Source organism: Drosophila suzukii, chromosome 2R (genome assembly GCF_043229965.1).
Source record: "Drosophila suzukii chromosome 2R, CBGP_Dsuzu_IsoJpt1.0, whole genome shotgun sequence".
In the NCBI taxonomy this organism is placed as follows: domain Eukaryota; kingdom Metazoa; phylum Arthropoda; class Insecta; order Diptera; family Drosophilidae; genus Drosophila; species Drosophila suzukii.
In genome coordinates this window covers 5,967,649-5,983,428 of record NC_092081.1, presented here as the reverse complement: position 1 = coordinate 5,983,428, position 15,780 = coordinate 5,967,649, and the positions used below count along the sequence as shown (strand labels likewise).

At 45.8% G+C, this 15,780-nt stretch overlaps 1 protein-coding gene across 1 annotated transcript; it reads left to right on the top strand.

Annotated features, from left to right (window-relative positions):
• The first annotated feature begins 206 nt into the window (after positions 1 to 206).
• Positions 207 to 15,624, top strand: Psc (Posterior sex combs). The gene is made up of 5 exons (XM_036814009.3): positions 207 to 1,130; positions 2,988 to 3,841; positions 7,031 to 7,121; positions 11,323 to 11,526; positions 11,645 to 15,624. The coding sequence occupies exons 2-5, from the start codon at positions 3,046 to 3,048 to the stop codon at positions 15,297 to 15,299; spliced, it is 4,746 nt and encodes a 1,581-aa protein (XP_036669904.3). The 5' UTR covers positions 207 to 1,130; positions 2,988 to 3,045; the 3' UTR covers positions 15,300 to 15,624.
• The last annotated feature ends 156 nt before the right edge of the window (positions 15,625 to 15,780 follow it).

Sequence of the window (15,780 nt, the reverse complement as noted above, 5' to 3'; positions counted from 1 at the left end):
TCTCTCTCTTCCTCCTCCCCTCTTCCAATCCATTTGTACATACAGCCACGAACAAAGAAACGGCTGGCAAAGCAGAAAAAAGAAAAGAGCCAAACGCCAACGCCGCCGCCGACGTCGACGCCAACGCAGGCAGCGCCCGACGAAGTGGCGACCGAAAAACAGAGCCAGCCAGAGCGTGTGCTTCATTTCAAAATTTGCCTTCGACGAGAGCGGTTCGCCGACGCTGTGCGGAAGAAAAAGAGCGAGCAGGCGAGAGATAACGAGCGAGAGCGACGCCCCGCAACGAGAGCAACAAAAGAGCCGAGTGCGTGCAAGCGAGATAGCCAACAAACTGTCCAGTGAGAAGCCGGCGAGAGCGAGACGGCCGATCGGTGTGCGAACGAAAAAGAAAACAAAGATACTCGCCCAGAGCAGTTGGCTACCTGCCTGGGCAGCATATAAGCGTGTGTGCGAGTGCGAGAGAGTAAATAGCGGCCGACGCGGGCAGAGTACATAAACGAAAAGCAGCGTGGTCGTCAGTCGGAAAAAAATATTCAAAGCGAACGGACGTGTGCGGTCGGTTTGTCGACTTTCTTACTTTTATCGCTAATCAAACAGAGTGAAGCGACCACTTAAAATAACCGAGCATAAAACATGTGTTTATATTACAACCGCAAGCTCAAAGCTAAAGCTTAAAAATAATATTACAAATAAAAAGGAAAATTTGAAAGTGAATTTCCTTTGTGTGACCAAATGCCGAGGCAGCAATAACAACAACAACGTCTGCTGCCTTATGTACGAGGCGCGCGCGTGTGTGTGTGTGCGCGCAGAAACATAGAGCAAAGCATAATACACAATAAAGGTGCCCACGAAAGCAGAGCAGCCGAAAGTGCCAGCGCGTGTTTGTGTGGCTTGCCTGCAGTTTGAGAAGTGAAGAAGTAAAAATAAAGTAAGAAATAAAGTGAAGTACGGTGAAGAGAGTGGGGAAAGAGAAGCGAAAAACGCTGACTCGAAACGCTGATGCTCCGATACTCTGTGGATTATTTACTTGGATTATTACCCTGCCATTGGATTATATATGTATACAAGGCGACCACCGCGATGCCAATTAACTGGCTGGATTATTAGTGGATTAAAAATTGGATTCCGAGGTAAATGACAGGCGTTTACCAACACTGCCCACGACCGGCAGCTGTTGCGCTCTCCTCTCTCTCTTTTCTCTCCCCCCTCCAATGGCCCCCTCTTTGTTGGCCCCAACAAGTGAGAATTTCGATTGGACACACAACAATTGACTAAAAGGGGAGCATGAGAATCTTCGAGAGTGTGTGTGTGACTGATTTTTACTGCTATTTCATTTTGCAACGTTTTCGTTTTATGTTTATGTTATGTATTTTCTTTGAATGAAAGTTATGTGCGAGTGTGCGTGTGTGTGTGTGCTTGTGAAAGAGGAGATAAAGCCGCAGTCTCGACTCTGCATTCTCCGAATTTTCGCTGGCTGCCTGCCTGTTGTTGTTGTTGTTGTCCATTGTCACAGTCTCGCGTTTCCCTTCTTTCTACTTCCCTTCGCATCCCTACTCTGCCCTTTCCAACCCACACACACACACACGCACACCGCACTCAAATGAGAAATTCCGCTGCTTTTTTTTTGGTGTTATCCTTTTCATGTTGGTACTCACTCACATTTTTTTTTTGCGCGCGGGAATCCCTGAGATCTTTAACCATGGGAATGGGTTCAAAAAAAGGGTAAGGGCAAGCAGAAGGGTTCTCTCTTTTCGCACAACACTTAAAAGTGATGTAAAAAAGGATTTAAAGACCCTGCTAGCGGCTCTTTTTCGCCCTCTCGCATACTCATTCATTCATATTCCATTGCCATGTTCATTTTCATTTTTTTCATGCATATAACTCCAGAGAGTTGAAAAGTTTTTCGGAAAAGTTTGCCGTACGTACCTTGACTTTTTACTGGCGCGTTGATGCAAAAACAACTTGAAATTGTTTGAAATATACATTTTTACGCCCCCCCCCCCCAACCCCCCTGGACCCCGCCCACTCTTTGGATGTACTTGGCATCTGGTTAAAACTCCACTCGGCTCCGTAATAAAACAAAACACCCCTGCAACTCTTTCTCCCCCTTTTCGCTCCCCCGAGTGCTGTGCATTTCAATATATTCGTATTCGACGTAGGCATTCCCATGGCAACTACAGCATCCATTATCGAGGGCCCCCGCATCCATCGACTGATTGCAAATAAAAGCTGGCAGATTGCTTTATGCCCGGCGACTCCTTTCAGTCTGCCGCTCGAGTCCCAAAAGCCTTAATTCCGGATTCCAAGTCTGTTTTTAATGTGTTTTTTGATTTGCTTGGATTTGATCATCAACTAAACTAACATTTCTATTTCTGGAAAGGAATGTAAATAAAAAAGGTGTTCTTTATTATTAAAACCCTGTGTCAAAATTGTTCTTTGTTACTAAAAAATAAAATTAAAACTTAAAATCATTGTACAATGGTACTTTTATTTAAAAAGATTCCTTAAAATACAGACATTTTGCAATTCCAAAAGAATTTTGCAGTTATTTTATCATTTAAAAGTTGTTTTAATATGCCAGTTCCATAGATCTTTATCTTACGATGATCTTTGTTAAAACTTTATCAATCTATCTACTATATATAACCAAATTCACAAAGCGAAATGCAAAAGAAAAGATTGCGCTATACAAAAATACGATCCCACCGAGTTCATTAACTCTACAAGTTTTCCCAGAAAACCTACATTTCCCTTGCTCCATTATTCTTTTGTAAAATGTTTAGAGCGCGGGGAGCGAAGCTTAAAGCTTTTCCCCACCACCAAAGAAGCGATATAGCTTCAGCTTATTGCTTTCCGCGCTCAGCCGCTGATTTATTTATAATCTTCAGCACACTCTCCTCCTGAAGTCGCTTTTCATTTTCCATTTTCCGTTTTCCATGCGCTTTATTCGCATTTAATTTCAACTTGTTCCATTATCTATTTTGCAGATTGACGCTTGTGCGAAAAACAAAAGCGAATTTTAGCAGCGCGAGAGTATTATTTACTATGATGACGCCAGAGTCGAAAGCAATATCGCCAGCAGCAGCAACAACAACAAAAGTAACTGAAGCAACAGCGGCAACAACAACCACAATGGCTCATACACAACAAAAGTCGCAGTTGTCAACGTTGGCAAAAGCAACAACAACAACAACAGCAGCAACAGAAACAGCGACAACAACAGCAACTAAGGTGGCCAAAAGCGTTGTCAGCAATGCAAATAGCAATGGCAACAATTCAGGCAAAAAGCTGGCTTTGTCTCAGAAAACAACAACAGCAACAACAACAGCAGCGGGAACAACTAATGCTGATAAAATGCAAAAGCAACAGCAACTAAAGCAGCAACTTTTTGCTGCCTGCAGCATTAAAGTAAAAAGTGAAAACACATTAGCAACTGCTACAACGGCTGCAACAACACTTGCCACCGGCAAAGCAGCAAAAACAATATTAGAAAACAGCATCAAGAAGGAATCAACGCCTCCGGGAGCGGAATCCCTTGAGACCGCCACCTCATCTTCCTCCTCCTCCTCATCCACCTCCTCCACTTCATCATCATCATCATCTTCTTGGTCCACGACCAGGAGAGCCCCTTCAGAGGATGCCAGCACCTCCGCCGACGAGGAGAAGACGGAGGAGGAGCAACAGGCAGCGGCGTCTTCAACGGCGACAACGACTTCCGATTTGGCCACAACTTCAAGGCCACGCCCCGTCCTCTTAACGGCCGTCAATCCGCACATCATCTGTCACCTGTGCCAGGGATATCTGATCAATGCCACCACCATCGTCGAGTGTCTGCACTCCTGTAAGTACATCTCCTTGTCCAACGGGGGTAGCCTAACTATCCCAACTTGCCAGGTCAATGACCTCTAAGTTACAAAGTCCTTACAATTCTTTCTACTTTACTCCAACCTCTCAAAGTTTATAATTCAAACTACCCTATTACTGGAATGAAATCGTTATTCTTAGCGCCGAAATCCTTTCACATCAATAGTTTTCAAAAGAAACTCTTGAAAAGCTAAACTGATGGTAGATCATAGTCTTTAATGAATTAAAGTTTCTATGCCATTAGAGAATGGGTGGTATAAAATCAAGATTTTCGGTGAAATGGGCATGTGACACTTTAAAAAAAGACCGAAAAAAAGGGGCTACACCTCTCAACAACAAGATGAAGATACAATAATAATAATATATACAATCTAGTCAGTCTGTCGCAACTTTAGTAAGTTTCATAACTACAATATCCTTTAAATTTATGCTAATGATGGTGATAGAGTTTGAGATACTTGGACTTAATCTGTGTCTTGTGAGCTGCGTTCAATGGTCAGGGATTAGGAGATGCCAAGTTGCAGCATCTAATCGCTTTGCCTTAATTAGAATGCCAACTGCCGTCTTGGGCACCCCTACATCCCCCCATCCCCTCGAAATCCTCACCGCCAATAGCAAATACCAAATACCCATCCAAATCCCAACCTCCGTCTGTCTAGATGCTCTGCAAAATTGCCTAGACGCGATGAGTTATGTTCGCTTCAGGGGGCGGGGGATTTCGCAAGGGGGTGGGTATCCCGGGAGGAGTGGGCGGGGCAGGGCCACAGACGACACGCAGATGTTGCCGGGCGATAAGTTTGTGGGCACATTAATGGTCCCGGCCACGGAGTACTTAGCTCGATTGATTGAGAAACTGTTGAGGCGGCAGGGCGAGAGATGATCTTTGCAACTCCAACCTCCAACCCCCCTCCCCCGTGTTGAAAAACCCCGGATGCGTTATCAACGACACAGATATTAACACAACATTAGCATTCAGGCGGGGACTAAATGCCATAAAACTAGCGAATGTGGCCATACATCACCCGAGAGCCGAGCCGTTCGTTCAGACATTAAAAGTTTCCCCTTTTGCGGCGTAAGGTTAATTTTCCATTCAAGCGCTCCTTGTTCCTGCTTTTTTTCCCCATTTTTTTGCCGTTCGTAAATCTGGCAAACCAATGTGTTGATAATGGACACTGGATACATTTGGTCAGGCTCATTTAAATCTGTTGGCCGGCAGGGACAAAACGAACTGGGGGCCCCAGACACAGAGATACATGCTTACGTATGTAGAGCACCCGGGAGTCCCATCTAACTGTCAAACGAACCGAACCAAACCGAACCGAACAGGAGTGGGGACCCCAAACACTGGACTGCGGACTGTTTACTGGTGACCGGACGGACCTGGGACCGAAACTGGGCACCCAGACCCAGGCAAAACCAAAAGCAAAGGCAACGCAGAGCAAACCAAAGCGAAAACCGGACTGTGGCAGCAACAGCTGCCTTCGCAGGGCGCACTGCGAGAAATTCCGACATCATAAACATTCTTTAAATGGAAAAAAGTTGTTTTTTTGGTTATATAAAACAGCGATAGGCATACAATACATTGAACTATTTTTTTGCGTGTGTAATTTGGACACGGTAGCTTATCAATGTATGTGTGCCAACCAAGGTTGTATACTGTTCTTGTGGCGGCGGAGATCCAGCAGCACTGTTCCTTATGCCCGTTTAATGGGAGACTGTCACTAACTGATATTAATGAAATAACTAGTAATAGTGATTTATGATATTGATATGTATCTAAGGCAAATAAAGATTACTTTTATTAATTTGAAAAGATTTTCTTAAGTATTTAAAAATGGTATTTAAATACTATACTACACTTTAATGGCAGTTGTAACTTGAAAGTACAAAAACTGGTGTATAATTTATTTAGGTAATTCCTGCATAAAAATGTGGAATTAACTAGTAAAAGTGACTTGTTCTTGAGATGAACCTAAGGCTTATAAAACTGCTTTTATTAATTAAAAAATTTATTTTAGGTATTTAGAAATGGTATTTAAATACTATACTACGTTTTAGTGACAGATGTGACGTGAAAGTACAAAAACTGGTACGTCATTTGTTTAGATATTACAGACAGAATATACATGACAGAATGAAAGTAGTAGTAAAATGTACTAAAAAAAGTGAATGATGCATAATTAATGAGGATCCTATAATGAGACTTAGTTACAGTTTTATGGATACAAGTTAGTGACAGTTAAGAAATAATAAATTTCAGACTTTACTTAAAAAAAAACTGTATAAAAGGGGAATTAAATAAATCAGATAATTAGTACAGGATATGAGGCTATAAAGTTAGCTAAGCTAAAGTATTTCTCTCAGTGTTCTGACGCCGCTGCAACTCTTGCAGAAGGCTGGCTGCTGCTCTTCCCATTCGAGGCCATTTGGCGGGCAGTAACAACATTTTTTTTTTGCTGGCTTGCACACGCCACCACCCCACACGCCCAAAACCGCCCAACTAACCCCCCGTTTCACCTCCTCAGTGCGAATTTTTCCTTTTATTTCGCTCTGTGTGTGTTTTTTTTATTATTATTATTTCGGCATTGGACCAAAACTGACGGACAAGCGTAACAGGCGGCGGGCCAGCTTGGACTGACTGACTGTGCGACCCCCAGTAGTCTATCCTCGGCTCCTGCCTTATATATATAACCACCCCCCTCCCCCAATGGAATCTCCATGGTCTGCAGTTGGGTGACAGTTGTAGCGGGCAGGATATCCAGGGGAAAACTGGGGAAAAGTGGAAATGTGAGGGGGAGCCACGCAGACAGAGACACTGGCATTGACATTAAAGTCAAAACAACTTTTTTGCAGCACGGCACGGCACTCACTTTGCCTTGAAGGCTGTGTTTCCCTGTTTCTGTTGCTGTTTCTGTTCTGTTTGGGTTTAATGTTTTCCCCTTGCAACGTCCTTTTTCCTCATTTTTGGGTACGTGGGTGGTTTGATTGCGTTTCCTTGCCATTTTGCGGGGTGGCAGGATGGCAGGATGGCTCTACATCAAATCGAATCATCGAAATCTGTTGAGTTTATTTATTTCGAATGCCAGCGTGCATCGTAATTTGCCTATTTCGCGTACCAAAGCCCTCTAATTTATACTCGTTTTTTCCACTTGTACTATTTTTTCAGTCTGCCACAGTTGCCTCATTAATCACCTGCGAAAGGAGCGATTCTGCCCGCGCTGCGAGATGGTCATCAACAACGCCAAGCCGAACATCAAGTGAGTACGCAAGAGCCCTTTGGAAGTATCTGTATATCTGTATAGTGGCGGCAGTAGCTGCGGATGCTCATCGCAATCGTCTGTCTTTGACAACGAGCGATTAGATGATAGATACATAATGCAAGGTCGTAGGCTGCAGGGGGGCCCAGGTGCTTGAGATTGCGATTCGTCGCTGTCTGGCTGAAAGTAAGTGCTGAGCAGCTCGGGGGAAAAAAAAAGCCTGGCCAAACCTTTCTGACGGCCCAAATGGATCTTTAATGGGGAAAGCTGCTGCGATGGCTGATACAAGACAGCCAAGTAAATTATTCAAGTTCTTAGCGAAATGGTTCCACTCAATATTTGATGTACAAAGCATTCAAAGAAGGAATCACTGGGATATCACAGCTTTCATTAATCAATTTGCCTTTTCTTTTTGATCTGTGTTTCATAACTGGTCTAAGGATAAAACATATTGATTAAGGCAAAGTTAGCAAACATAATCTTTTATGATTCGAATATTTATTAAAGCTCGATAAAAGAGGAATTAAAACACCCTTAAATGGAATACTTAATCCCACTTTTGTTTGGTGTCAAAGGGCCAATTGTGAATGACGTTTTCCTCGACAAGGTAAGGAGCTTTTTGTTAGATGTCTGCTGACTAATATAATCAGAAAATCAGTACAAGATTAGCTCCTTTCATTTTCCCGCCTTTTTCCCCGACGACAAACGTCACGGGCCATGGAGACTCACTGTAGCTTATAGCAATTTTGTCTTACTTCGCTTCTAGATTGATTTTCCCCAGGGGAAAGCAACTCCTGAACCAGAGTAGTTTCTTCTTAAATGTTTCTTCTTCTTCTACTTCCACTTGGACCACACAACTTTTGGTATTTTTGGTGGATGAGTAGCGGTGGTATCGTATCGTCGGTATGGTTTTGCCCCGCCAAAGTTGAGCGAAAAAGTTGATCAAAAACCTTTGGCCCTTGGTGTGGGGCCAAGAAAAGCCTGCTCTCATTTTCCACCTCTGCGAGTAAAGTTTTCGCCTGTGGTTAACTTTATTTGACGGAGCCCAGGCATTTTCGGGAATGTCTAACTGTCTCGTCTGGCACGTTTCAATTCATTCCATTCCATTTCGCTGGGCGTAATGAAAAACACGTTTCATGTTCCGAGAGCTGAACCAGCGAATATATCTATTTAAGCCTTGGGCCCCCGAACAACTTTAATGGGAGTCTGTATATAGAGAAAACCACCCGCTGGCACCCCTACTACTCCCCTTTCCCCTTCTCCACTTCAAGTGGCACGTTGTAATCGCTGGCACACACAAAGAGATAATGAATACAAATTCAAAGAGCGGCGATATCGTGGGCAGAGGTCTGAGTAAATGAAGAGCAGGTGAATGAATGAATGAACCTTTTCGGGCTGCTGCCGCCTCTGCTGGCCAAATGGTGTGAAGTGGTGCCCTATGGATTGGAGCCGGTTACACGGAGATAAAATGAGGAGCTACGCATACCATCCAAATGCCACAGGTCTATAGAAATGGAATAACAACCTGAGACTTGTATAATTTTATCTTTAAAAGTCGAAGTTTTTTGTATTTTGCACATCCATAAGAATACGTAATCAAGATTTCGAACAAAACATATAATATGTTTTATAATTTGGCCCCCTATTTGATTACGTAACATGTAAACAGAACCCTATTAGAAGTCGGTTGATCATTTGTTTTCTTTCAGTTAAGAGGATTGATTTAAATATTTGTTTATTAAAATACGTATTTCAAATCCCCATTTTTTGTATAGACTGGCATTCCAAAAAATTCAGTCACCTTAAAACTATTTTCAGTTTATTTGACCAAAATATTTCGTATCTTAATATTTAAGGTGCTGGTAGAGCAAACATTTTAAATACTTTTGCAAAAATTCCTATTTCAGGTCTTTTAATATACAATGAACAATGGGTTTCGGGGTATTATAAAGATCAAAAGTGTTTGATTTAAGAAGCTTGTTACCCGTTTTGCTTTTTAAGCGATTTGTGAGCAATTCCAAGATGAAATTTAAGAGTTAGGGTCTTCTTTTCTCGCCGTGTAGATATAGAGCGGAAGATATAGCGGGGATTTCGGTGGGTTCTACAAACAAGTGCCCTTTGTATGCCGCTGGCCATGTTTTCCATGAATTTTTAGTGGTATTGTAGTAGTAGTCTCGAGTCTCCAATTAAATTTATTGCAAAAGTTTATTGTTTAACCCACCGAAAGGCGAGGAAGCAGGAAGAGGAAAGGAGGAGAAAGGCACAAAGGTAGGGGGAAAGGCCCGGCGAGAACACAAAAGAAAACTCGCTCAGTTTGTCTTTACAAAGGTAAACACAAAATAAAAGCGCTGTGAAAAAATGAAGAAAAATAAAATGAAATATACTAAAAGCTGGAAGTTTCAACAGCTCTTTTGTATGTGTGTCAGGGGCCGGCCATGTTCTTATTGCTTTACAGCCCCCAAAATCATCTGATATGAACTGCGAAAAGGCAAGAGAAAAAAAATAAATATAAAGAAACTGCAACGACACGCATTTCCAAGAAAACCGAAAACAAATCCAAGTGCGGCAGAGATAATTAACGGGCGGGTCTTGCGCCGGCTTGAGTTTGCCGTCGGCCAAAAACAACGACGACTGGCAGCAGCTGACAACAAGAAATGCCAATGCGAGCTGGGGAAAAGGAACTTCCATACTATACTATGCCACACCACACCATACCATCCTATACTATACTATACTATACCATTATAACAGCTACAACAACTGGGCTGAGTGACAGGCGCGCGAGGGAGAAAGAACGACAGCCGAACAGTCTGGCTTCTGTTGAATATCTTTTTTTATAATGTTTCATCCTTGCAACTGGCATCTAAAAGTGGCAGTTGAGAGGAATAAAAGTTGGTCTGGGTGAAGTTTGATCGAGTTATTAAAGAAATGAGAAAGAAAACGGGCTAAAACTGATTAATTTTTAACGTAAATTGGGACATTATAATTTAAATCAGATTAAACTGGTCATTATTTCAATGCTAGAAGAGCATATTGAGTAAGGGGAATTTCCTATGCTCATTAGAAACTCCAAGTTTTGAATCTGAATCTTTTATGATACCAATATTTGTTAAAGCTCGATAAAAGATAATTTAACAGATTAAAATGATCATTAAAACGGTATTACTTAACACGCTGCCTTATTAAGTTTATCATGTTTTATTTGTTTTGCATATTGGTATAGTCAAATTTACTACGATTTGGTACTTTTTAACATGTATCATTATGGTATCCATATCGAAATGGTAGATATATCACTATGTTTAAGGTCTTATTATCTACATAGTTAATGTTTTGGCATCTCGGAACTACTTTAATTGGACCCCGATTGTTATCACTCATCTCTAATTTCGTAGTTTAATTAATATGGTTGTGAAAGGATGCTACTAAAAAGATCGATTAGAGATAGCCCATTTTCCACTCGGCAATGATCGATAAATTTATGTCCGGGGGTTATGTAAATGAGAGCCATTTCATTCCCAGATCCCGAGATCCCGAGTCTCCGATGCCTTGCCCTTACCTAATTCCCCCGTCCTCTCCTGCATCTTTTTCATCTCTCTGTTTTGTTCTATTCAAGACCTTTTTCGGTCTTCGTCTTTCGTTATTTTGGTTGAAATGATTGAAGTGAGCGCCTGGCTGCCCGGGGCCGTAGATGTTTTTCAAAGGCGTCTTAGGGCCAGCGTTGCTCGGTTCCTGTCTCAGTTGGTGTGTGAGTATCTGGGGGGAAACCACCACCACACCACCACCACCATCATCATCACCACCGAGCACCACTATCACCACTATACCATCGTCACCAGCGCATGCCAAGGGATATACATAGTCTGTCCCTTCCCTTATTTTTTTGTACGGTTTTTGTATTTGTTGCGTGCCATTGAAGCAATAGAAAATTGCATCTGCCGCCTAATTTGTACAGGCTGGTGTGTCCCTCTCTCTTTTCCTCCTGAGGCACACAAAGCCTCATTTCCGCGCCAAGGAAGTCGCAAGTCCTGGTCCCCGACTCCTTGGCTTCTGTGTGCGTTCTTATCCACGGTGACTTTTTCCATTTCCCGGTCGCCTTTGTCTGCGTTCCATTTCGCTGGGCATGATGCATCGTCTTCTACCCCTGAAAACCCTTAAGACTCGCAATTCCTAATCCGCTCGTCATTTTCCTCTCTTGCAGATCGGACACCACGCTCCAGGCGATTGTCTACAAGCTCGTGCCGGGCCTCTATGAACGGGAGCTGATGCGCAAAAGGGCCTTCTACAAGGATCGTCCACAGGAGGCGGCGTTGGCCACGCCCGAGCAGCGGGGCGATGACACGGAACATCTGATCTTCAGTCCCTCGGATGATATGTCGCTGTCGCTGGAATACGCCGAATTGGGGTATGTATCTCAATAGTTTAACTAGTTTAAGTTTTGAACAGCCGATATATACTATAGTATACCATTCTTATTACATATTTACTAATCTATGAATATCTACCCCTCTTCTCTTCCTCAGTGAACTAAAAGTCGAGTCCGAGTCGGAGTTGGTCGACACACTGCGTCCGCGATACCTTCAATGTCCGGCCATGTGCCGAGTGAGCCACCTAAAAAAGTTCGTCTACGACAAGTTCGAGATCGATGCCCAGCGCTTTAGCATCGATATTATGTACAAGGTCAAGACAATCGTACTGTTGGACTACTACACTCTGATGGACATTGCGTACATCTACACGTGGAAGCGGGATGCACCCATGCGGTTTTACTACCGTGTTTATGAGTCGCCCCAGCCGCTGGTTAAGCCCGCTCCTCGCCGAGTGCTACCACTGAAGCTGGAAAAGCACGAGAAGGAGAATCAAGAACAACAGCTGGCAGTGGAAGCATCTCCCCCGAAGGCGGAACCTGCGCCTTTGCCAGAGGTTCAGGCTTCCATTAAAGTGGAGCAGCAGGAGGCCATCAAGGAGGTAGTGAAAGAGGTGGTCAAAGAGGCGACTGCACCACCACCCACGACGGAGCCACTCAAGCTGGTGATCAATCGAACTATGCTGGAGAAGCGCGAGAAGAGTCATTCCCCACAGACGAGCTCGAAATCGTCCTCGAAGAACTCCCCCTCTACGCCCGTTTCTTCACCCTCAGAACCCAATATTAAGCTGAAGATCGATCTGTCCAAGCAGAACAGCGTGACCATTATCAATATGTCTGATCCTGAGCGCAGAGAGATTGTGAAGCCCCTCAAGCCCGAGAAGGAGTCAAGGTCGAAGAAAAAGGACAAGGACGGCAGTCCCAAGTCGTCGAGCAGCTCCAGTTCCAATTCGAGTGGAGAGCGCAAGCGCAAGAGTCCCAGCCCGTTAACGGTTCCTCCATTGACCATTCGCACGGAACGCATCATGAGTCCAAGTGGCGTGAGCACCCTGAGTCCAAGGGTCACCAGTGGAGCTTTCTTGGAGGATCCCAAGTCGGAGTTCCTCAAATCCTTTGCTCTGAAGCCCATCAAGGTAAAGGTTGAATCCCCGGAGAGGATGACCAACAGCAGGGCCATTACCCCGCCCTCGGGTGCTTCGCAGAAGTTACCGTCACCAAAATCTAAGGGTAATTTGGACGATAGCGTGCTGATGAAACCTCCCAGCTGTATGCCGCCAAAATCGATTGCTTCCTCGAAGAGAAAGAGCAAGGACCCAGTGAAGGCGGTGTCCAAGAAACCGAAGCTATCGCCCCCACTCCCAACGGTGGACTTTAAGATACGCCTGCCTGCCACCAATGGCAATCCTCCAGCTTCGGCTTCGACTCCCAAGATAGAAAAACCACTGATGCCGCCGCCATCGAAGCCACCAATGTTGGCTCCCCGGAAGCTCCAACCCTCCTCCCAGTTTGCTACGCCTCCATCGCCAGTGCACCATCATGCCGGCGTGCAGATGTCAGCTCCTGGCAATCGGACGCCCATCGCCAAGCGTTATCAGCCCATTCTGCCAAAGGCTTCGCGTCCGAATCCGTTTGCCAATATTCCAAATGATGTCAATCGCCTGCTCAAGGATGCTGGAACCGAAATTAAGTCGATTGGCAGCGGATCGGCAGAGAACAGCAGTAACTCTACCCAGAAGTCGCATGTCTATGGACCCAAGGCGGAAACAAAGATGGGACCACCGCCTTCGCCAGCAATCTCCGCTAACGGAACAGCTGCACCTCAGGGTAACAGAAGCCTTGGAAAGCAGGGAAGCAATTCGCAGATGTCAGCTCCCAACAAGAGTAACAGTGCCAACAACTATCTGAATCTGGCGCTGTTCAACTCCAGCAAGTCCAAGGGCAAGGAGGCGCCTCCTGGCTGCCGCACTCCCATGTACACTCCCAATTCGCCCATCTACTCCCCCAGCTCGCCGCAGTATGTGCCCAGCTACAATATCCCAACGATGCCCACTTACAAGTACACGCCAAAGCCAACGGGAAATGCCGGAACTGGAAGCGGTGGTGCCGGCAGCTACCTGCAAAGCATGCTAGGTGGCGGCAGTGGGGGATCTCTTGGTGGACTGTTCCCCTCACCGCCCACCAAATCCGATCAGAATACCAATCCAGCTCAAGGAGGTTCTTCTTCAGCTTCCCAAACAGGAGGCCACGGAAATGCGAATGGCAATCTCTACCTGCCCAATGAAGATGCACCCGAGAAGCAGCAGGTGAAGGTCAAGTCGCTGCTCAACTCGTGCAACATCAATATTCCCTCTTCGCTTTCGATCACCATCTCTCGGGATAATGGAGATCCCTCGTCACCCAGCAATGGGCAGCATCCCAAGCACAAGAGTCCGGTTAATAACTACATTGAGATTGTTAAGCTACCAGACCAGCCACAGGATCAGGGTCAAGCCGCCAAGGAGGCCCAGAAACGACAGTCGCCACCTGCTGCTGGACAAGGACCGCAGCCCGCCAAATTGCCACCTCCACCGCCATCCAAGGCAATTCCATCGCCGCAGCACTTAATGTCGCGCATGACGCCGCCACAGTTGCCCCAAGTGGCCACCCCTCCGCCTCCAAGTGCTCCTCGTGTGATCACTCCACCAAAATCCTCACCTCCTGCCAATGCCGCCAAGGGAACGCCTTTGAAGCCAGTGCTTACGCCCACGCAAGGTGATAAGAAGACACCCAGCCCGGAGAAGCGAAATGCCGCCCAAATGGGTAGTCATTCACCAACGGCCAGTGAAAACAAGTCGCCCAAAGGAGTAGCAAATGCGGGAACGGCCACCCAGAATGGAGATCCAGCGGCCAAGAAGTTCCGGCCCATCCTGCCTCGCCAGAATGCCATGCCTGAGTTGGCGCCTAAGTTGGCGCCTAAGTTGCCAACGCTGGCACCTCCGTTTGGTTTCAATCCACCCCAAAATCCAGCCACCGGCAAGAAAGTGCCGCCTAGCAAGAAGTCACCGAACGCGGGAGCCACTGGCCACCAGCCTGGTCAGCAGAAGCTAGCGAACGGAGGATCACAGCAGCAGGCGCCGCAGAAACCCAGTCCACCCCAGAAGAACCAACAGCAGAGTAAAAAGGTGTCCAAGAACCCGACCCCACCGCCTCCATCCCTGCCAGGAATGGGCAAAATGTTGCCCCATCCCGTCATGCACAGCCAGAATGCGCCGCTCAGCATTGCCTCCAGCGCCAGTGCTGCGGCAGTCGCCTCTGGACAACTGGATCTGACCAACTTTATCAAGGAGAACTTGATGAGGGTGCAAGCGGCGCAGGCTGCCCAGGCGGCGGCCGCTGCTAACCAGTCGAATATGATGTACAACTTTGCCCAAATGGGTCACATGTCCCCGGCGATGTACGGCTACCAGCAGGCGTATCTCATGGAGCAGTTGTCGCGGATGCAGCGCGCCGGAAACGAGGTGTTCAACGATTACCTGCAAAAGCTGAAGAGCGCCGCCGTCGCCGGTGGAGCAGGAGGTGGAGGGCCGGCCGAAGGAGAGCTAAAACCGATGCTACCCACTGTGACGTTGCCCAGTCCAGGAGCCACTCCGCCGGCTGCCAGCCCCAAAACATCGCCCCTGCCCGTAGGAAAACTTGCGGCAGCGGCAACGGCGCCCCAAACCAAGGGAAACGGCAGCAGTGGAGCGAGTGCACGGCAACAGACGGCGGCCACCGGCAACAACGGGGCAACAGCCTCTGCCGCCTCCTTGCCACCGGCCACCAAGAGCAAGTGAAGGAGTGGAGTAGTCGCTGCTGCAACCCCCCACGTAGCTCTAATTAATTTTTAAAGACCTTGTTTTAGTTATTCATTTACGTTACCCGTTCGTTCGTTGGTGCTTTATCAGAGCCCACGACCAGAACCAATTCCTCGCCCTAATTACGGTGGCACGAAATCCAACCCCTGCACCTGGGGGTGGATTCCCTTCACCCAAAAAATGTTACGCATCTAGCCGAGTGTAAACTGCCCTTGGTAGTAAGCCGGCGCTCTGTAAATATATATTAAACCATGCAGATATCTAGATCTAAGCAGTGATGTTGAATTGTATTAAAAAAAATAAACACGGAGGATAAGACAGCGATTCAGAATCGATATATATGCAGATACACGAATTATATTTATTCATTTCCGTAAGCTAAGTTAAACCTAAGTGTAAATACCAGCTGTAAGATACCATTTTGTATAATCTTTTCTACGTAAAATCAAATCTAATTTAT

Coding starts and splice junctions, on each gene's coding strand:
- Psc (XM_036814009.3), top strand. CDS start 3,046: ATGATGACGCCAGAGTCGAAAGCAATATCGCCAGCAGCAGCAACAACA. Junction 3,842..7,030: donor CGTCGAGTGTCTGCACTCCT/GTAAGTACATCT, acceptor CTATTTTTTCAG/TCTGCCACAGTTGCCTCATT. Junction 11,527..11,644: donor CTGGAATACGCCGAATTGGG/GTATGTATCTCA, acceptor TCTCTTCCTCAG/TGAACTAAAAGTCGAGTCCG.